This window comes from Myotis brandtii, unplaced genomic scaffold (genome assembly GCF_000412655.1).
Source record: "Myotis brandtii unplaced genomic scaffold, ASM41265v1 scaffold104, whole genome shotgun sequence".
In the NCBI taxonomy this organism is placed as follows: Eukaryota; Metazoa; Chordata; class Mammalia; order Chiroptera; family Vespertilionidae; genus Myotis; species Myotis brandtii.
In genome coordinates, this window is record NW_005353497.1 from 1 (window position 1) to 21,816 (window position 21,816).

Below are 21,816 nucleotides of genomic sequence, written 5' to 3' on the forward strand. Positions count from 1 at the left end.
GAGAGAGATAGAAACATCAATGATGAGAGAGAATTCTCCTGCATGTCCCCCAACTGGGAACCGAGCCCGCAACCCAGGCATATGCCCTTGACCAGAATCGAACCCGCAGCCTTTCAGTCCACAGGCCGACGCTCTATCCGCTGAGCCAAGCCGGCTAGGGCAGTATATTGAATTTTTGAAAGGTACCCTTAACTGCTTCTCTCTGTTGAGAAGACCATGCAACCAGTTTGGATAAAATAGGAAGAAAAAATAAACAGCATCCTTGACTGGCTTGTTATTCATCATGGCATCACAACTACTCACTGTGGTTATTAATAAAGAGCTGAGCTAAAGCGTGGCATTGTGGGTAAGACAAGGAGTGGCAAAATGCCCATTGTTTTCCTTTGCTGGGAATCTGTCTTCTTGTGATTTCAGGTGGGAAACAGACAGGAAGAAGTAAACATCCTGCGTTAGGGCAGTTTCCCTCAGTCTTGGAGAGTTTTAGGGATGGGGAATCACTGCTGGGTTTAACCATGAACAGAAAAGTGATCAACCATTGTTTGGTTTTTCATTTTTTGCTGGAAAGCATGGAGCTAGGCTTTCATTTTATTCAGGCTCCTAAGTCCCAAGATAACACTCTTTCCTGTGTTTCTAAATATGGATCTAATCAACCTCCCAGAGGATAAAAGAATTAAAAGAAAGAAAATGAGGAAGTACAGATGAAACAGTCAGGATGAAAGGTTGGTTTCTGGTGTCTTGGACCACAAGTGCCTAGTGTTCTTCATGCACTTCAGAAAGACTCGGATTGTGCCAACTCCCACCTGTAATCCCAGCCCCGAGTGTGCCCAGTTCGGCTTCGTGCAATACCGGAAGCCTTTGAAGTTACCTGGCCAAAACAAGCATCCCTTCCACTGCAAAGGAGTTCATCTTCCAAGGCTTCTAGACATTGGGATCTTTGCCACCCATTGATTTCTGACGTTAGCGTTAAACTGATGATCTAATACCTACTGTGTTTATTTCTACATTCCCCGAGTTGCCACTATTTGGAAATCAGGAAACTCACTTTCTGTGGCAGAAGGAAACCTCTGCCCACACTCATTCTACCTGTGCCCTTTCCCTCCTTCCTGCTGACAGTTTACGTGATAACGTGCTGTCTATGTAGAATAATAACGTCAAGCCCATGGGAAAAGGACACTTTCCCTAGTGCAGACTCCTTGCAGTTATCGAATTCAGGAGTGAAGAGACTGTAAAGAGGGGTGTTCTCCATGCAGAGCCGGACCCCCTCACCTTCAGGCTCTGAAATGGAGTTGAGATTAGACTATCTATAGCCATAACTTCCTTCAAAGAGGTTTAAACCGCCTCGGGAAATGAGGCTATTTTCTTCCCTTTCTTTAACGACCACTGTCGAAGTCGCTTCTGTGTCCTCTTTGATGGACTCTCCTCACCTCCCTCTGGACCGCCATGTTTTGTTTGCCCAAGCTCTTCACCGTAGCAGATCCTGACACTGTTGAAATCATGCTGCTCTCATCTCCACACATCCAGATGATGTGATGGGAATGTCGTTCCTCTTACCTTTTCCCAGCATCGGTAAACAGTGACACCAGAGTTTAGTCACTGGTAAAGAATCGCATAAATAGTAGTTATCCAAGACATTGGAGACACTTTAAAGAAAAGGGAGATGAGCTAAAGAAAGTTGGCTGTGATTCTTTAACTCCTGGGAAACTTTGCAGTGGAAAGTATTTAAAAATCTTCCCAATATTCATTCCAGCAAATTCGCATACCCTGAGAAGGCGATTGCAATTAATCTGAGGAGTTGTAACAAAAATGAGGAAAAGAAAGAGGGGTGAACAACAAAGCAAAAAGAAGATGTAAAACTCCAAATTTAGAGAAATTAAAGGCTATAATGTGAAAGAAATACTTTAAAAAAATAAAAGTTAAAAAACAAAGACAAAAAAGAAATGGAGAAGTAATATGCCACTTAAAAGAGCCTGGTATTGTCTTTCAAACGTCCATACTGGAAAAAGAAACATAGAAATTAAAGTTTTAAAAGTCATTGAAATCTTGAATCAAAATTGTGCATTTAAGGGAAGAGAGTGGGCTTCCAAGCAGTAATTACTTTTTGAACAATTAAGGAATATGACAACATTGATAATGTGTGATACAAAAAGACGGGAAAACAGTCATCTGAGAATCTCCTAGGGTTTCCTACAGGTTAGAGAAAGGTCAACAGACCTCACAGCCAGTCTGTCACTTGGTTCCCCCTCCAGCCTCCTAGATGACGGGAGCGATGGTAACCACATCCCCATGCTGGCCACTGCCACAGGCTAGTCTGCTGTGCTCACTCCTGAGGGCATTCTGCTGGGCCCTTGTCCTCTCCACCATCAGAGGTAGGCTGTGCAATACTGTCCTCATCTCCCAGGGTGGAAACTGAGGCTTCAGAAAAGTTATGTGCTTGGACTAAGGTCAAGCAGCTGGTTCAGAGAGAGGTCTGGTGTTTGGACTCAGGTCCAGCTGACTCCAAGACCTGGGCTTCTCACCATTTAGCTCTGGGGCTTGCCATTTGAAAAAGGGCATTGGGATAAAAAACCTCCCGTTTGCCTGTGTCATAGTAATAGGGCCACAGGCAGAAGTGCATGAAGAACTAGGTTACAGTATCACTATTGTTGTGACTAATGTTTTAGCTTGTTGGCATTCAGAGATCTTTCCATTTGGGATTATTTCCTTTCCTCTCTGTCATTTTGCTGGGCTTCATTATTGAATGGACACCCTGAGAAAGGACTCCATACAGCTGTTAGGAATGTGGAAGTTAGGCTTGTTTCCTGGGGAGGAGATGGGTTGCAGGATGTGAGGAAAAAAGAAGGAAGCCCAGGTTGGTCAGGCCATCAGTCCGAGTGCCTGCTTCCTGTTCTTGGTGCCGGTAGCATCTGTCATTGCCAATGGAAATTCCATTCTAATGTGAAAACTATAGAAGGCCTCAGCAAGTTTTTCATTAGAGGCCTATACACAACATAAAAGCTCCCTTCTCAGACTGTGCAGAATTGGAGAATAGTGAGTTATTGAGATCCCAGAAAAATAATTTTGGTGAGTTGGCAATATCCTTTTCTAATAATAATAGCTAGAGCTCATTGGCTACTTAGTAGGAATAGTCGCTCTGTTAAGTTCTATATATCCTTTAATAGTCCCATCATAACTCTATGTATATATTAATAGTCCCATTTTACAGACGAGGAGTCTGAGATATAGAGAGCTTAAGGAGCACATACGTCGAAGGTCATACAGTGAATAAGTGAAAGATCTGGGATTTAACCCAGGCCTTAACCTCTATGCTCTGTGGCCTCTACTTCTTTCCCTGTGGTGAAAATGGGAATATTTCTCATAAGTACGTAGGTTGGACCCTCTTGTTCATCCATTTTTTTTAAATTAAGACGGTGTTGTTTTTTACAACAGATTTATATAAAATTTGAGCTGATAGCACTGTTCCCATATGCCTCCCTGACAGTTTCCCCTATTGTTCTTACGTCAGTATAGTTTGTTTATTATAATAAGTGAACCAATATTGACACACGATTAGCTACAGCCCATATTTGATTCAGATTTCCTTATTTTTTACCGAATGTCCTTTTCCTGTTCCCAGATCCCACCCAGACACCACATTACATTTAGTCGTCATGTCTCCCTAGGCCAGTGATGGCGAACCTTTTGAGCTCGGCGTGCCAGCATTTTAAAAAACCCTAACTGAACTCTGGTGCCATGTCACATATAGAAATTTTTTGATATTTGCAACCATAGTAAAACAAAGACTTATATTTTTGATATTTATTTTATATATTTAAATGCCATTTAACAAAGAAAAGTCAACCAAAAAAATGAGTTCGCGTGTCACCTCTGACATGCGTGTCATAGGTTCGCCATCACTGCCCTAGGCTCTTCTTGGCCCTGATAGTTTCTCAGCTTTTCTTGTTTTTGATGACCTAATGGTTCTGATAAGCACTGGTCAAGTGTATTATAGGATACCTCTTTGTTTTCTTGTTATCACACTTAGATTGACAATTTTCTCATAACTAGACTGAGTTTATGAGGCTTTGAAAGAAATAACAGATAAAATGCTGTTCTCATCACAAGATATCAAGCATACAGGCTATCAGCATGATTTTTTTTAAGAGTTTCAAAAACAAGTTCTGTGTATTTTGACACAATACTTAAATAAAGCATGGGGAGTATCATATTGCTTTTTACAAATATTCCAGCTCTCTTCTTCCTCCAGGCATACGTCAAATTACAATTCCCCATGCCACTGAAGATCGGCGTGGTCACGGGGCTATCAGCATGATTTATGACTGCTGATTTTGGCTTGATCACCTGGTTGAAGTAGTATTTTTCAAATTTCTCTATGGAAAACATCTTCTTTTTCCCGTCCTTTCCATACTATATGGTTTGGAAGGAAGCCACTGTGCACAACCCACATTTAAAGAGTAGGGAGTTGTACTTCCTCTTTTAAGGCAAAGTGTATAATTTATTCGGAAAACTTCTGCATGGGAGGTTTGTCTTCCCCATTTATTAATTTATTCAATAATTTATTTAAATCCGTGTGGACTCGTAGATATTTATTTTATATTTGGGTTATAATACAATGCTTCTTTATTCATTTTGTTGCTCAGATTGTTCCAGCTTTAGCTCTTAGATAAGCATGTCAAACCGGCCGCAAGAGGTCTTTGGTTGACTCCTGTGTTGCTTTGAAATGCTCCTGTCATTGTGGGTTCCTTTACTCTATTATTTTGCTGGGCTTCATAAAAGCTATTTCATGTGTTTTTGAGTCCTTCCTTCCTTTATGGCACTGCAATATGCTCTAGGCTCATCTTATATTTTTTTCTATCCCAGGCCTGGACTTAGCCATTTCTTCAAGGAGACCTAGTTGCTTTGATTAGAGAATGACATTAGAAGCCATGATCTGGCCCTGACTGGTGTGGCTCAGTTGGTTGGGCATGGTCCCATCACGCAAAGGTTGCGAGTTTGAATCCATGGTCCCATGCCCGGGTTGCAGGCTCAGTTCCTGGTAGAGGGTGTGCAGGAGGCAGTTGATCAATGTCTCGCTCTCACATTGATGTTTCTCCCTATCTCCTTCTCCCTTCCTCTCTCTCTGAGAATCAATAAAAAAGTCTTAAAAAAAGAAATAAGAAACCACAATCTGGGTGCTCTGTGTGCTCATTGCTACTAGGGTGTCACTTATTTTAGGCCCTCGCAGCTGACAGGGCTAGGGAATATATGTGTGTACTAATTATGTAAATACACATATTATCAATATTTCTGTGTGCAGCCATCAGCATCCATATTCTGTTAAACATGAGCTCTTACTCATGTCTCCGACTCTAGTCCATGACCACATGGCTTATTCTAGCTTCCTCCCCTTGCTTATTTGTAAATTCCCTCTCCAACAGTGAGAAAGCTGGCTTCTCCCATCTGCCATTCATTTATTTAACTGTTCAAATCCCAGTATACATACCCAGCAGTATCAGAGTTGTTAACTCATGCAGTAGGAAACAGCTTTCATCAACTACAGTGTGGTGCATGTGTGTAGTTCCTTATGCCTTTAGTCCTAGTCTTACAGACTTCACTTCTTGTTTAAAGTAATACATATAGCTAATATTTTTTGAGCACTCACTATGTTCTAGGGACTAGTCTAAACACTTCACATGTATTGTATCTTCTAGGCCTCACAACAACTCTATGAGGAGGGATCTGTTATTATCCCATTTTACACATTAGGAAGCTGAGACACAGGTTAGTTAGGTTACAGCTAGTAAGCCATGCAACCAGGATTCCAGCCAGTCTCACTCCAGAGACTTAGCTGTGCTTAGCTGCTCATGAAAAGTGGGCATTAGGAGCCCTGTTAGCTTTCTTCCTTTTCTAATGGAATGCAGTCACTCACTGACACAGTGCGTAGGGTTTGGTGATATGGGGTTAAGTCTATGCACAGTAATTTTCTTCAGTTTCTGTAAATTTCCCTCCAGATGCCAGGGCCAGCACATGTAGTTTGGGAATGAACGACAGGTGGGTAAACACCCTTAACTTTGGGTAGCTGGCTTTGGGCTCACCTCCTCCTCTTCTCCGCCCTTTCCACTCTACTTACTGGTATTTCTGCATGTCCTTCCCATCACCACCCTCGTCTCCCTTCTTCTTGCCCTGGAACTTTGTCTCTTCTTCAACTGCCCACAGCCCCTCACTGGCTTTGCACCCTGTACTTGCCTTCTGGTGCTTAGCTCTCACTCTGGCTTTGTTTGCATTTATTTCCCTGGGGCCTCTCTTAATTCCCCTTTCACTTTCCTTCCCAGTATTCTAATCCCTACTCACCACCAGTACCAAAATGAACCATGGAAAGTACGAGAAGGCGTTGCAAAACGACCTTGACAAGTTCAGATAATAATGTTTCCATCCACTCCAGGCTTTTTCAGAAAAAAGAAAAAATAAATAAAATCTCTGTCCCTTCCCTTGTTCTCTCTCATCAGAAAACTATCTAGCTGGGGTCTCAGAGGCAGCCTCTATCGGCAACGCCCCTGAAACCCGAAGACTGTTCTGTGACTAGGAGAACAAGGCGGAAGGTCCCACTCAGAGTCAGTCTCAAGGTTACTTTGCTCTTTTCCCCTGAAGGGCCAAGTGCATTGGCTCCCACCCTCAGGGCTCGGCAGGGTCGCACGCAGCCTAGATCTTCTTACCTCTTCATTATCAACATTAGGAAAAGGTCCAGTTCTGGGAGAATGTCCTAAAATAGAAAAACATGTGCTGCTTTTGAAAAATAGTTTCATGTCTTATCTTCTGCTGATGATTAAGTAACAATAAATTATTATCTTAAACAGATTTCTGGGGAGAGAAAAGAGCTCTAAATGGACAGTTATTCCTTTTGTGTGGTAATCCCATTTCTTGGCTTGGAGGTTACATACAAATCATGGGAGAGATGACTTCATTTCTAAAAAAGTTTTTATTAAACATTTTACCAATTCTAGAATATTTTACTACTGATGGGATTTTTAATATGATTTAAAAATAATCTCTATGCATTAAAAATCTATGGTTTGGACATAATAGCAGCCTAAATGCTCACCTCAGCTCCGTTACTCTGCAGTGAGGGCCCTGGATGTGGCTAAAATTTTGTACTATTTCCTTGCAACTCTCAGCTAAGTCATCTCTTAGTTTCCAACCATCAGTTACTAAATGTGATTGATGTCTGTTTGGCTAAGAAATCAAATAAGTATAGCAAATCTCATTGTGATTCATACTTCCCCTCTATTTCTTTTTTTAAAAAAATATTTTTATTGATTTCAGAGAGGAAGGGAGAGAGAGAGAGAAAGAGAGAGAGAGAGAGAGATATCAATGATGAGAAAGAATCATTGACCAGCTGCCTCCTGCACACCTCCTACTGGGGATCAAGCCAGGCATGTGCCCTGTCTGGGAATCGAACCATGACCTCCTGGTTCATAGGTCGATGCTCAACCACTGAGCCATGCCAGCTGGGCCCTCTCCTCTATTTCTATTCTTTTATGTCCCTTCAGAATATTTTGCTCTCTCTCACCTCAGGGCCCTTGCTTAGCTGCTGTCCCAGGCTTCACCCTTCCTTATCTTTACTATCTGAGCTTTAACATTATATCCTCAGGGAAGTCCTCCTGAAGCCCTAATTAGATTAGATCTTTCTGAAGTTAAATCCTTCCGTGGGACCCTAGGCTCTGCTGTTGTGACACACTCACCACATAACTAGTTTTTGTGAATATGGAAAACAAGGGGCCCTCAGTAAGTATCACTTTAATTCGTGAGTTAATTCTCCCCAGAGGTCTGTTTCTTAGAAGGAAGTATCTCAGAACAGCATCAGTCAGTTGCACACATTGACGTATGAGCGTCTTCCTTCTACAGAAATTTGCCGTCAGTTAGAAAAGGTTCACGTACTGCCAGCGTTTTGCACGTTGCCAAGAATGCTTGAGGCAGAAAAAGCAATCCTGTTGTCCCTTCAGCTCTCAAGTTTGGCCCCCTGCCCCTGGCACATGCCCAGCATGCTTCCTCAGAGGTACGTGCCCCCTCGGGACTGGGGAGTTTTGTTCTGTGACCCACCAAAGGTGGCTTTGGAAAAGAAGCCATGTAGTGGCTTTTGTCCCTTCTGAGTTTAGATTATGTCACAGTCTTTTTTTTATTTTTTTATTGCTTAAAGTATTACAAAGGGTATTACATATGTGTCCTTTTTCCCCCCGCCCTTGACAATCCCCTGGCCTCCCCCTGGCCTCCCCCCCCAGTGTCTTATGTCCATTGGTTATGCTTATATGCATGCATACAAGTCCTTCGGTTTATCTCTTTGGTTTCAGAAATTCCTCCATCAGTTTCCACCAGTCATTTAAGAGTCGTGTCCTGCAATTTGTATCACTGCTTGATGTGCCCCAGGTGATAGGTCCTGAGGAGGCTGCCCCAGGGGTGTGGGTGTGGGTGGGTTTGTTCACGGAGCCTGGAGCCGCATTGGTAGCATGGTTTGTATGTTTGTCATTCTTTCTGGGACAGGCGGCAAATTCTTTCTGTTGATTTCCATGAGTGCTGACTTCACTGAGCCATTTTACCTTTTTCAGTGCCTTCCTTTCGTGGCTTGTGGCGAGTAGTTTTAGGACTGCCTTCTCCCCCGATACCTCCCAATGTCCTTACTGATATCATGTCATCTGGAATCCTGTGTGGCCACGGCCAGGAAGAGGAAAGCAGGTATTACCAGGTCTCTGCTCCAGATCAGGGCAGCGGAGTTCCGTGACCTGCCCACCTCCCTGAGGGCACAGGCGTTCCTTCCCCAGTGTCCTCTCTTGTTTTGTGTCCAGAGCCCAGTGGCTTCCCTGGTTTAACAGTCACACTTTCCTGTGAGTTTGTAGTTAGAGCTCAGGAGCTGAACCAAGGATGGGAAGACAGAAAAGCCACTGGCCACTAACCCTGGGGTAGCTCATGACTGTGATGTGGCTTTCCTTTTTGAAACCTTACAAGTTGCACATTTTATCTGCTTGTCTGTCCATCAAGAACGGAAAGTTTCTTCTCAGAACGGGCAGGCACAGAGCTGCTGTGAGCTTGGGCCCTGGTCCAGCCTTTCCAGGAGGCCTCCCGTCCTGGCATGTGGATAGGCCGCTGCTGATAGGAGGCAGGGTCGCTTCGTGCTGCATCGCGCTGTGTGTGTATGTCTTTCCCTCCTTCTCTTCCTTCCGCCTCCTTCCTTTCGTTTCTCTTTTGTATGAAAATGCTTTCTCTAGCTGATTCACTGTCTGGGTTGGTAGTGAACTTTCAAAGCCCTCTTAGGCTGAGCTGCGGGACTGCACTGTCCCAGAGGGTACAATGAGTAGGTTACCAGAGCTGGTTTAAAACAGGAGGCCGTCCAATCTGGACTAAGTCCTTCTCCCTTTCCTTCTGGGGCTGCATCTCTCCCTGGAAGTAATTTCTTTAGAGTGCGCCCTATAGAAACACACACGCACACACAGAGGGAAACAAGGATGCACGCTTTGTAGTTGCTTGTAATTGTGAGGACCTGAAAATAGCCTCAGCACTTGCACGCCAGTGGGAGAATACTGATGTTAATTATGTTGCCTCCGTGCAGGGAACACTGCGCAGCCCTGAAAAACGGGACCATCTAGAGGTAGTGAGTGCAGTGGTGTCTGTAACATACTGATCTGTGGGGAAAAGCCATGCTGGGTTACATATACATATTCTAGCTATTCAAACTTATCCATATCCATAGAAAAGTCTAAAAGAATGTACTCCAAACTGTTAACAGAAATTCACGGGAATGGGATTAGAGTGAAGGGGGAGTAGATGTTTTGCTGTTTTAGTTTATACACATTTGCAATATTCATTTTTGTCTATAAATAATCAGTTTTATAATTTTAAGGATAACAAGTATGGGGGTAAAGGAGTAAATGACATATTAATTTATTGTAATGCCTTTTTACCGGTAATTTTGGATTTCTGCCTGGGTTTTTTTTTTTTTTAATCTTATGAAGCTCTGAGGGGTCACTGGGGTCATTGAGTTACTGGTCTTGTTCTTAGCTGGATGCTGTTTATCTTTTAATTTTTAATTTTGTTAATCCTCTCCTGAGGATATTTTTCCCATTGCTTTTTTGGAGTGAGTGGAAGGGAGGGAGGGAAGGAGGGAAACATTGTGTAGAGAGATACATCGATTGGATGGATTGGTTGCCTCCTGCAGGCGCCCCCACAGAAGCTGGGGATCGAACCTGCAACCCATGACTGGGGATCAAACCCAGGACTGTTTGCTGCATGGGCCGATGCTGTAACCATTGAGACCCACTGGCCAGGGCTGGATGCTGTTTTTTCATTTTTATTGTATTATGTGAATTATTAGCCCTCTACACCTATTTTTCCATCAGTGTCATTGGAAGAGTATTCTCTCACTGAAATATTAAGAAATATTAGCTGACTGTGGTACTAATTAAATTAATTCATCCATCCTTTAGAAGTGCAGAACTGTTCTGTAGGAGTCAACCTGCTAAGCCAGCAGTTCTCAACCTTGGGTTGTGACCCCTTTGGGGGTCGAACGATCCTTTCACAGGGCTCGCCTAAGACCATCGGAAAACACATATATAATTACATATTGTTTTTGTGATTAATCACTATGCTTTAATTATGTTCAATTTGTAACAATGAAAATACATCCTGCATATCAGATATTTACATTATGATTCATAACAGTAGCAAAATTACAGTTATGAAGTAGCAACGAAAATAATTCTATGGTTGGGGGTGACCACAACATGAGGAACTGTATTAAAGGGTCGCGGCATTAGGAAGGTTGAGAACCACTGTGCTAAGCCGCAAAAGAAATCACCTTCTCAATGGCTCTGCTTGCCAAGTTTATCTTCACCGTTCACAACCTAACTTCTCTAGTCATACTATGTCTCCCACTCGAAACAGATTTTTCTCTTGTAATTTGAGAAGCAAAAGGATAACTTTGTAAAGACATTTTTGGTTATGTTGAAACCTTGGTGATCTTTGTAAAATTAAATTTATGCACTTATCTTTTGCACTTACCCTTTAATCAGTCGGATTTCTAGCCTACTGTCAGTTAATTCCTGAAATGCTAGGGCTGTAGCTTTTGTGATCTCTGATTTGAGTGAATCCAGGATTGGCAACACTTAGTCTCCTTGTGCACAGACTGCTTTGAAGTTGCTTCAAGAATCACTAAATCTTCTTCTGCATGTCTTTTTCTGCCCTGTATGGATTTTTCCAAGGATTATAGTCCTTTAAAAAAAAATTTATCAGTCTTTACCCTGCTCCTTAAAATAATATAATGTAGTCAGCTTGTTTTCAAGTGCTTTAATTTAATTGGCATTGCTTTGTTACCGGAGGAAGTGGAGATCTTGGGGTGCCTTGAGGAATGAATTTCCTGAGGCACCCACGGGAGAATGGGGTTTCATGGTCAGCTTTATTGATGATGTAAAACGAAGGGGGTTCCCCTCCAAGGTCCCATCTCTGTCTGCCCCACCATGGAAAACCTCCAACGTTGTCTTCAGCAGGGACAGAATTAAGGGCACTGCCCAGAATTTCTGCTCCATAATAAAGTCCAGTCCAGTCCAGCACCTGGCTAGCTTAGCTTGTGTTCCCAGCTGCAGTCCATTGTGTGCGGGGTCTGCATGGCCATGGGCCATGGGGCTGCTTAAGGCCACATGGTTATGGACAGAGAATGCAAACACACAGGCAAGTCTGGGTCACGGAGCAAGAGAGCTCCTTTGTCTGGGGTTTTAACCAGGAGCTTAACCAATGAACTCTCCAAGATTTTGCACGCTTCTCATGGGTTCCACCCCCTAGCCAATCCATTGTTTCCCAGGCTAGACTGACAGGCAAGCACCTCCCCTGTGCCACCCAGGCTTCTACTGCACTTGTGCCTGTATCTCCCCCTGCTTCCTCCAACAACCCAGTACCTGTTGTGGGAAGGGAGGGGCGTTAATCCCCTTGGAGGAACCATGCTGTGTAAAGCTATAGCTCCCGGGTGAAGCTGCCCAGTGCCTTGCTCTCAATGTCTGACTTCCCTTTGCTTTCTTCCCTTTATTTTATTTTATTTTTTAAAAATATGTTTTATTGATTTTTTACAAAGAGGAAGGGAGAAGGATAGAGAGTTAGAAACATCGATGAGAGAGAAACATCGATCAGCTGCCTCCTGCACACTCCCCACTGGGGATGTGCCCGCAACCAAGGTACATGCCCTTGACCGGAATCGAACCCAGGACCCTTGAGTCCGTAGGCCGATGCTCTATCCACTGAGCCAAACCGGTTAGGGCCTTTCTTCCCTTTATTAATATTAACTAGCGAATTCCGACGATAACACAGGCTCTGTTGACCGCCTGCCCATGTTTTCCTGGGGTATGCCCAGGCTGGTCCTGGTGTCCAGGGCCTGTTTTGAGTCCCCACAACCAGCCAGGTGCAGTAACTCCCCATTTCTCTTTTCCAGTGCAATCGCCTCTATCCTTCGGGCCTGGCTTGACCAATGTGGAGAGGACTTCCGAGAGCCCCCTCACTTCCCTTGCTTACAGAAACTGCTGGACTATCTCAAACGCATGATGCCAGGCTCTGACCCAGAGAGAAGAGCACAGAACCTTCTTGAGCAGTTTCACAAGCAGGAGGTGGAAGCGGACAGTGAGTACTGGTTTGGTCCCAGGGTTCTGATTCTGTCACCGCCGTGTTGAGGAAATGTGCTCCCTCTTCTTGTTGACTAGGAGACCGGGGCTTCCCTCTGAGGGACAAGCTGCTGGGGGATTGGTGGTGGGTGAAATCTCAAGGTCATCCAAGGCCTAATTCCAGAGCCCTAGAGTTTTAGAGCAAAGGGCTTCTCAAGACCACCTAGTCTGGCGCCCTCGTTTTACAGGGGAGGAGCTGGACTCAGAAGCGAAGTCATTTTCTAGGGTTTCTTCTAATATCATAAAGAGGATGATCTTCTGTTACTGTGCTGAACCTGAATTGGCTCTCTATTATCTGCCCGATGGCTCTTCCTCCTATCCAATGGAAACTCATCCCACACAACAGCCCCCATTCAGCAGGCCAAGAACGGCATCCAGTTCTGCCCCTGCCCTCCCCAAAGCTGGGAAGAGGCGTTTCTCCTTCCCCGAAAAGCATCGCTGTCGTTCATCTGCCCCCTGCCAGGGCAGATTCCCGTCATTCAGAGTCTCCAAAGGCCTCACCGGCGGAAGTTTCCGTGGCTGTTTTTTCCTATTTGAAGAATTGACTGCCTATTTTCAAGGACAAAGGAAGAGCCACCACCGCAGGTCCTGGAACTATCAAGCGTTGCAGAAAGCCAGAGAGAGATTAGGACGAGCTTTCAGCGTGATGTTTTCACCCCCACCGGCGTGCCAGGCGCTGGTTGCCATGACGCCTGACCCACTTGGAACTCCTGACAGGCATGTCCCAGAAGTGACGCCCGATTTCCTCAGTGGGTAAAGGAAACAGTTCCGCCACACCGATAAGGGACGCTGCCTCAGCGCCAAAGAAAATACCCTGAAATCCCAAACACTACCTGCTCAACTTTTTCTGCTGTGGAGGACCAGCGAGGGGGAAGCACAATTGCATCATTGGAAGCTGCCTGCCAAGCGCTCCTATCTCAGATGACTTCATCTGCCGGGAATGTTTGAATGCCAGGGGCGCTCCTCCAGCCTGGACCTCAGGGCCTCCCCGCCTGCCTTTGTGCGCAGTGGAAAGGCTGGGTTAGAGCCCAGCTCTCCCTGGGGCTGCCCCTGGCTCCGGGCCTAATTGGGGAACCGGTGGGACCAGTCGTTCATTGTCCTACCAGGGACTGAAGGCAGAGCTCACTGGCAGGCTTTGGGAAGGCTTTCAGTAGCCCAGAATGACTTCTTTCTAAGTTTGGACATTTTTTTTTATCAAGAAAGCTCAAAACTGATGTTTAAGTACAGGAGCCATTACTGAAAAGGAGTTTTAGGAGCTTGGTTCCCATGCGCGTCTTTTACCCAATTTCATTCCGGCAAAAGCAACAACCTCTCCTATGTGTTTCGCCTCTGCTGGAAAGTCAACAGCAAGCACTGTGGTCTGGGCCCGGAGAGAAAGGACCATGTCATCTCCGCAGCATCCAAGGCCCATGGCAGGCCCCTGGGAGTGTTGGGTGAATGAGAGGGAAGATGAGGCCTTACCGCGAACACCGCTTGGCGGAAGTGGGTCGGCCTCTGCATTGCAGTGGTGGAGACAGACTTACATAGTAGCTAGCCAGAGGGTTCGGGATTTCAAATGTCTTCTTCCTCCACAGAATGAGAGAGCACCAGGGCTGTGTGCAAGCCAAGCGGTGGAACCGTGGGGTTTCAGCTTTCTTTAGCTCGTGCCTGTGTGTGTCCCAGGCTCCGGAACAGGCAGTGACCCCCTTCTACTTTCTCCACGCATAACCCATCCCCACTCGCATCAGTGCCTTCAACTCTGGGGAGAGGGGTGGCCTTAAACCGCATACCTGTCATCAGAGCTGGCACCTCCATAAGGGAAGCAATGTAGGGTTCAATCTCAGCACCCCCTTCCCCCGAGAAAACTAAGAAAAGGCCACCGCAGCTCGATCCACGGGGCCTAGAAATCTTTTATTCTACAAAGAAAGCAAGGAAAGGCTTAAAATGTAAACCTTTGGGGGAGTAGTGACACATTACATTTCTGCTAAGAGGTAACTGAATAGAGCTCTGGGTATTTTCCCTTGAGGACAGATTGAACAGAGAGGACAGCGAGGAGTGTGAAGAGGATGAGATGGGGAATCAGCCAGGAACTAGGAAAAGGTTCCAGGGAAGGGGGCGCTGGTTAGGCTTCATCCTGCTCCCTCTGCAGCATGGACCCCAGAGGTCCTGCTCCATGTGTGTGCCAAGTCCTCCAGGTGGGATTTGCAGTCCTAGGTGGTGATTGCAGTGACGTTTACTCACTCAGCCTGTGCCCTCCATGATGTGCTAAGTGATGATCTTACCTATAATAAGGCTCAATGTGAATTTAGTTGTTTTTCTGTATTTGTGTTTAAATCCTCACTGGAGGATATGTTTTATTGATTTTTAGAGAAAGGGGAAGGGAGAAAGAGAAACAGTGATCAGTCACCCCCTGTATGTGCCCTGATAGGGGATCGAACCTACAACCTGTTTTATGTGCCCTGTCCAGGGATCAAACCCACAGCTGTTTGGTGTACAGGACAATGCTCCAACCAACTGAACCACCCAGCCAGGGATGAATTTAGTTTAAACATATTTGTCATGCAAATTTAACTTGAGGTGGAAGCTGAAAGCTACTCCAAGCATTTTGAGAATTCTGAGGCCTTGTTGAGGCTTCTGAGGACTTTATCAGCATTTCTGACACCAAATTGGCCCATTTTACTCCCCAAAGCCTGACCTGCCTTCACATCCAGTCCTTCTAGGTCATAAATGGCCCAATAACTAAGTATGTCATATTGGGAATTCAGGAAGTAGTTGGGTTAGTCCTTGAGCTGACCAGAGGGTTTGAGGGAGCCCAGGATGAGGGTAAGCACCTCAATGGAGCCCAGCTTTGCTTCTCTCTAGACTTTGCCTAACCTGGCTCAATCCTTGGCCCAGGAACCAGGCAGGGGTTAGTCAAAGGCAGAGGCTTCTAAACTTGATAAAGAATCAAAGAACATGCAGAGATGGTATATTGTGCTTGCTCTTCTCTCCCTATGGGTTTACTAAAGGAATCACCCTTTCCTTCCTAAGAGAAAGACGTTCAGTTGAACTCCATAAACAAGGTCATATACAGTCGCCCCAACTAACTAACTTTTTCAACATCTGTCAACAGATGGGTTTGCCAACACCATCTCCTGCCGCCTGGAAGAGGAAGAGGAACCGGAGGCCGGAGGGTCTGCAGAATTCACGTGCTTCTCAGAGGATCTTGTGGCAGAGCAGCTGACCTATATGGATGCAGTAAGTCTTCTCTGAGCCTCAGATATGCTTCTGCTTACCACCCAGCAAAAAAAAAGGGCAGGGGGCAAAGTGATTTAAGTCTTTTCAAATCCTTGTGAGCCTGTGCCTGTAAATTCAGGGAGAAAATGTGACTTGAGTCAATCATCTGAATAATTCAGGCCTAAGTTCTCCTTGCAGTTCTGGGTGAAGGTGCTTTTTCCTTGGCACTCAATACACAGAGGGAAACAAGAATTTTAATCCTAGTGAAACAAAATCTGCCCTGTCCCATGGGCATTTCTCTCCCTTTAAGCTCATAAATATTTCAAGTTCTGAACTGTTTATTTGGGAGATTGTAAAAGGGTCAAAGTGTAAGTTAGGATCACATAAATCCACCGAATCCACATGTGACTGTATCTGGCAGCTCATTTCCACATGTGGCTTCTTGCACCTTTGAAGTTCGCATATTTTTTTTAACTGCACATGTTTGATTACGTCAGCCACCTTTCGTAGCTCAACCTTAGCTGATAAATACCCGTGGAAGAAAAAAGGACTATTATGAATTATCACGATCGTCTGGGCTCTTCTGCATTTACCACTTTGGGAAAAGCAGCATCAAAAGTTGCCGTTTCCATCTAGAGCACGCAAATAAACACAGATAGTCTGTGTAAAGTCAATCCTGGTATTCGCACTTTTCATATAAACCCTGGACATCTCATATTGAATTGTTGTACAAATGATAATCTGATTTGTTCAACAAATTTGTGATTGTTCCTCTTGATAGCATAAGAGAAAGATGGGAAATGTCACTGGTTATGACTTTTAGGCAAAGACCTCAAAGCCAGGCTTCAAATCCCTCATTATCCCTTTTGGTGTGTGACTGACGTTGAATAGCTTTACCCTTTATATGCTTCTTACCTTCTTCATTATAAATAATGTGAGATAGTGACCTCGATGAATGTCGCATGTATTGTATTTTGGTGGGTCACTTTTCAGGTGGTTGTTGAGCTTTCATATGTATTATAGACAATTCATAATACATATAAATTATTGACTATTATTGCTTTCCCCAAAGTGGTAAGTGCAGAAGAGCCCAAATGATTGTGATAATTCATAATAGTCCATAATTCATGGTCATGAGTGCCCAGAAAGCACCATGGATATGAATTTGAGGTCAAAATAATCTAAAAAATTTTTAATTTTTTAATTAAAGTCAACATACAATATTATTATAGTTTCAGGTGTACAGCATAGCAATTAGACATTTATATAACTTACAAAATGAGAGGTCAAAAATAATCTTAAGCATAGAGTCTTACTTGGCTTTCCTTCTAAGACAGAAAAGTTAAAATGATCTTGGGCATTTAGATTTTCTTTTGGTCATTGTGTTTCGTTTCTTCACTTGAGCAGATTTAGAAAGAACATGCGGGCTTTTCTGACCAGTTCATGTATTAATTATTCACTTTTGTCTATTGAGATGAACACCATGAGGCAAATCAAGTAGAAAAGGATTATTTGTCCATTGAAAAAAATAGCAATTTACAGATGACCCAGATGACGTACTTGGCCACATGAAATGTCTGTGTTGTCCTTAAAGTCAATTCCTCTTTTGTTCTAGCAACTATTCAAGAAAGTAGTGCCTCACCACTGCCTGGGCTGCATTTGGTCTCAAAGGGATAAGAAGGAAAACAAACATTTGGCTCCGACGATCCGCGCTACCATCTCTCAATTTAATACCCTCACCAAATGCGTGGTCAGCACCATCCTGGGGGGCAAAGAACTCAAAACTCAGCAGAGAGCCAGAATCATCGAGAAGTGGATTAACATTGCTCATGTAATTGTCTCTTTTTAAATATTCTTTGTGCTTCGTCGATATCGGGTTCTGCTTCATCACTGTGTTTAAACGGTTTCCATCTGGTTGAAAGGCCATCGAAAGACCTTTCCATGTGAGGGCCCATTGGGTTTTGTTATTGTTATTGTTCTTCGGAAGTAAGAAAGTTGTCTTTCTTAACTTGGGAGCTTATTTACTTTTCCTCCTTTTCCTGTTTTTCCTTGCTTGCTTCATTTTGCTCCTGGAGCCTCACACTGCTGCTCCTTCAGGTTGAAACATTCCGCCTGCTTTTTCCTTCATAGTCACAGGCTGTCGGTTCTGTCCTGTGTTCAGTAAATATAAGCTGATAGTCTAAGTGTCAAACAGACTGCGCTTCAGCCAGAGTGATTACCCATGCACCCTATCTTTAGCAGATTTGAAAAGCCGGGACTTTCTCAGAATCCTGAATCTTTTTTCTAAAGGACTGAGATACACAGATTTCCCATTAATCCAGGGCTTTTCCGAGAACCTTATCTCTGACGTTGGAGGGGCAGCGTCTATTCGTAGGCCTGAATTACATTTCACTTAAGGTCAGTCTGGTCTCTTGGATCAACCCCTTACTAGTATATGCCATGTGACCTTCACTTATCATTATCTTATCTCATCATTGAGAAAAGGCAAACAGTATTGAGTCAGTTGGTCACCAAATATTTCACGAACTTCTGTGTATAAACTACAGTTTTATGTATTTTGGGGACATAGATGGGATAAGCACAATTAATTTGGTCTTACAGGAGTCTGTCTGTAACAGGTTAAGCAAGGAAGCTAAGATTGCTGGAGTGATCTCAGCCCAGGCAGGGGAGGAGCAGGGCGCTGGGAGATAAGAGCTGCAGGAGTGGACAGAGGAGAAATCCCTCTGACTGGAGCAATCGCGGAAGGCTTCCTGGATAGGGTGACATTTACATGTAGCTTGAATGATAGCTAGGACTTTTGATATTTGAAGATTGGGTAGTTTTTGTTTTTTTTTCCTAGGAAGAAGTTATCTCAGCGAAAGCCATATAACTTACAATTTTGAAAAATAATTATTAAGTAAATATCTCATTAGTTCATATTCTAGGCTATATGGATCACCCCTCAACAAAAACACATTTTGCTTTTTATCCATATCTATCTGTCTGTCTATCTATCTATCTATCTATCTATCTATCTATTTTTTTCCATTAAGCCATGGTCTATAGGGCATAATGCTTAAATTTTCACATGCTCTCTTTTTCACATTCTTTTTAGTTGTCTTGAATTAAAGAGCAGGGCCATCATTGCACCAGAGAATTGGCCTTATTTTGCGTTTTTAGGTGGTCTGTTAGCACAGACATTTTAGTATATGAGAAAAGTAAGAAACAAAGAATATTTCATGCAATGTCGATTTTTCCTTTTCTGAATTGAGCTTATTTCTCAACAAGTAAGAGCTACAAAAACAAGTTTTGATAGAGCATGATCAAGAGCATGGGATCGAGAGGATTTGTCATCTTAGAATGATAAGAAGTACTTTTGCCATAAATGCCATATCATTTGCAGTCTTCTACATGTCTCAAAAGAAAATAGTCTGTCGACCTTTAATCCATTCAGCTGCTTAGCAAATCTGTAGCAAGAATACAGCATTTGTATATAAAACAGTGTGGCTCAAACAATGGCTTTTGGTCCAAATTAAATATAGACTGTGCATTTATGTGGTAATAAGAAATGCGAGTGGAATAATTTGAAGTATATTCCAGATTTCATGGTATTTCAAAGCCAAGGGTTCTTATTCTTGGTGAAGCAGTTTCCTCATACTGAGCGCTTGTGTCCATTGAACTTGTGTGGGCTCACTTAGAATAATGAAGCTCACAGCTGGTCTCCTGCCAAGATTTATTTTACTTTTCCTGCATTATAATCACAGTCAATTTCTACTGAGCGAGTGTTTGAAAACTGATGATTTTACACGCAGAGAAAATTTCTGACCAAATATGACTATATTTTCTTGGACGGGCCTCGCTGCTACATTTTTACTTTGGTGTCATATCTCCTGAAAGGATACCTCCTTTTCTAGAAATGGAGCCAGATGCCTTTTCTGCTCCTTCAAACCCTTGGCTTAAGCCTCTTTCAGAATAATGTGTTCCATATGTTTATTAGAATTTGCATGAAATATCTGTGCCTAAGTTCCTTTATTTATTACAAGTTTCCTGATTTTTAGAACATAATTTTGGATTCTGAACCTTCGTTGAACCAACCATGTTTGGTTTCCAAACGGACTGTAATTCAGCATTCTCTCTCTCTCTCTTCTCTCTCTCCCTCTCTCTCTCTCTCTTTCCCCCTCCCCTCCTTTCTCTCTCCCTCTCTCTCTTTAAATAAAGGGAAGGCATTCAGACATTTCAAAAGAGTGGGCATGACTTCTGTAAAGTATTTGGCATTTACTCTAAAGAAAATGTTTGAGGGATTGTTTGTTTGGCACGGTTTTAAGTAGCCAGATTTTGGCGTGCTAAATTAGAGAATGCTGTTTTTCCTTCATATTCAGGATTAGCATTACTTTGTGAAATGATCTTTTAAGCTATGTGCATTTATGCCCAACCACTCTGAGGCCTCTTCCCCAGATGTTCTGCACAAAGCCAAACCCATGCTCACGGCGGCCTGAACAGCAAACAGTGGATGGGGCTTCAGGCGTAGTCCCCTCTCTCTGCATGACCCCCTCCTGCTGCAGCCAGGCCTGGGACCCTCTCCCTGGCTGTCCTGCCGTCCTTGCCATTCATTCAGCGGAACTTGGACTTCACAGTCACTGGCTGCTGAGGCTGTGGACTCCCTGTGGCAGCTTAAGTTTCGGAATCAGGGAGCCTTTCTCCTTCCCCACAAAATGACATCCAGAATGCTTCCTGTTCTCTTTCTATTTTGTTTTCAAGCGTTGCCAAAATGAATTTGATTTTAAAAGCCCAAGCTATTTTGGAAACATTGAAGTACCAAGGTGTTTCTGAATGTTTATGATTGTGGCACCAGCCAATTTGAAACGAAATGAATGTGTGTAAAAATATTCCCTCTTGGCTAAGAACATAAGAGCCAAAGTTCAACTTGTGGTGAATTTTTATTGCCAAGTTATATACACCTCTCTGGGCGAGGGTTGGTCATGAGATGTTCGATACCATCTGACCTTGAAGTGGCTGCTGGCCCGCTCGCTCTGTGGTTCTAAAGGATGCAGTGATCTTTCGTGTGTATTTTTAGGGCATCTGTGTGCTGTCAGCAGAAGTAAGTTTGCTTTCTCTAGCGTAGCTCTGCAGACTCACCTCCAGTCGTGTTTTTACTAGGAAAGCTGGAAACTATAAAACTGTAACAACAACACAAAAAATATATTAAAGGAGAGAAAAACAAGCATACAGTGCCAAAACCTATAAAGTGCTTCAGTGACTGGGGTGGGAGTAAGGAGCCACTTTTTGATGTTCAGTATTTATACAGCTGCCTATTTCATGGTAAGAATTCAGAGCAGCTGTGATACCTCTAGAACGGGAAATGGCCAGCTCACTGTAGTATTGATATTTAAATGCCTTTTCTGTTCTAATCACTCTCCATGTAGGAATGTAGGATCCTGAAGAATTTCTCCTCCTTGAGGGCCATCGTCTCGGCACTGCAGTCCAATTCCATCTACCGGTTAAAAAAGACGTGGGCTGCTGTCCCAAAGTAAGTTCCCAAGTGTCTGCTCGACGTGCTTTGGCTGAGGGATGAGTTGCTGCCTAAATGGTGTGGGTCCTCACCTTCAATGCTTTTATTTGTAAAGAGAGAAACATATTTGAAAGCCCCTGTGTGCTCCAGGCAGGGTGCGTCTTACCCATGATCACTCAAGAATTGGAGGCAGGGCCGCTGCAGAAGCCACTCTTATTCTCACAGTGTGCCAGAGCCAAGCCCATGGCTGCAGGGACCATTTTAGGGATGTGTTGCTGATCGTTGGATGTTGAGGGATAAGGATGTGGAGTGATAAAGTTACAGCCATTTGCCTTTTTGTTGTTGTTGTTAATATATTTTTTATTGATTTCAGAGAGGAAGGGTGAGGGAGGGAGAGACAGAAACATCAATGATGAGAGAGAATCATTGATCGGCTGCCTTCTGCACGCCCCCCCCCCCCCCCACCGC

At 43.8% G+C, this 21,816-nt stretch overlaps 1 protein-coding gene across 1 annotated transcript in view; it reads left to right on the forward strand.

The window, feature by feature from the left end:
* The first annotated feature begins 8,000 nt into the window (after positions 1-8,000).
* RGL1 (ral guanine nucleotide dissociation stimulator-like 1) overlaps positions 8,001-21,816 on the forward strand; it is a 47,677-nt gene continuing 33,861 nt past the window's right edge. Inside the window, exons 1-5 of the mRNA XM_005856657.2 lie at positions 8,001-8,029; positions 12,440-12,624; positions 15,757-15,881; positions 17,476-17,691; positions 21,263-21,366. Of these exons, the coding sequence (XP_005856719.2) occupies positions 8,007-8,029; positions 12,440-12,624; positions 15,757-15,881; positions 17,476-17,691; positions 21,263-21,366 (653 nt within the window). The 5' untranslated portion in view covers positions 8,001-8,006. The remainder of the gene's footprint in view (positions 8,030-12,439; positions 12,625-15,756; positions 15,882-17,475; positions 17,692-21,262; positions 21,367-21,816) is intronic.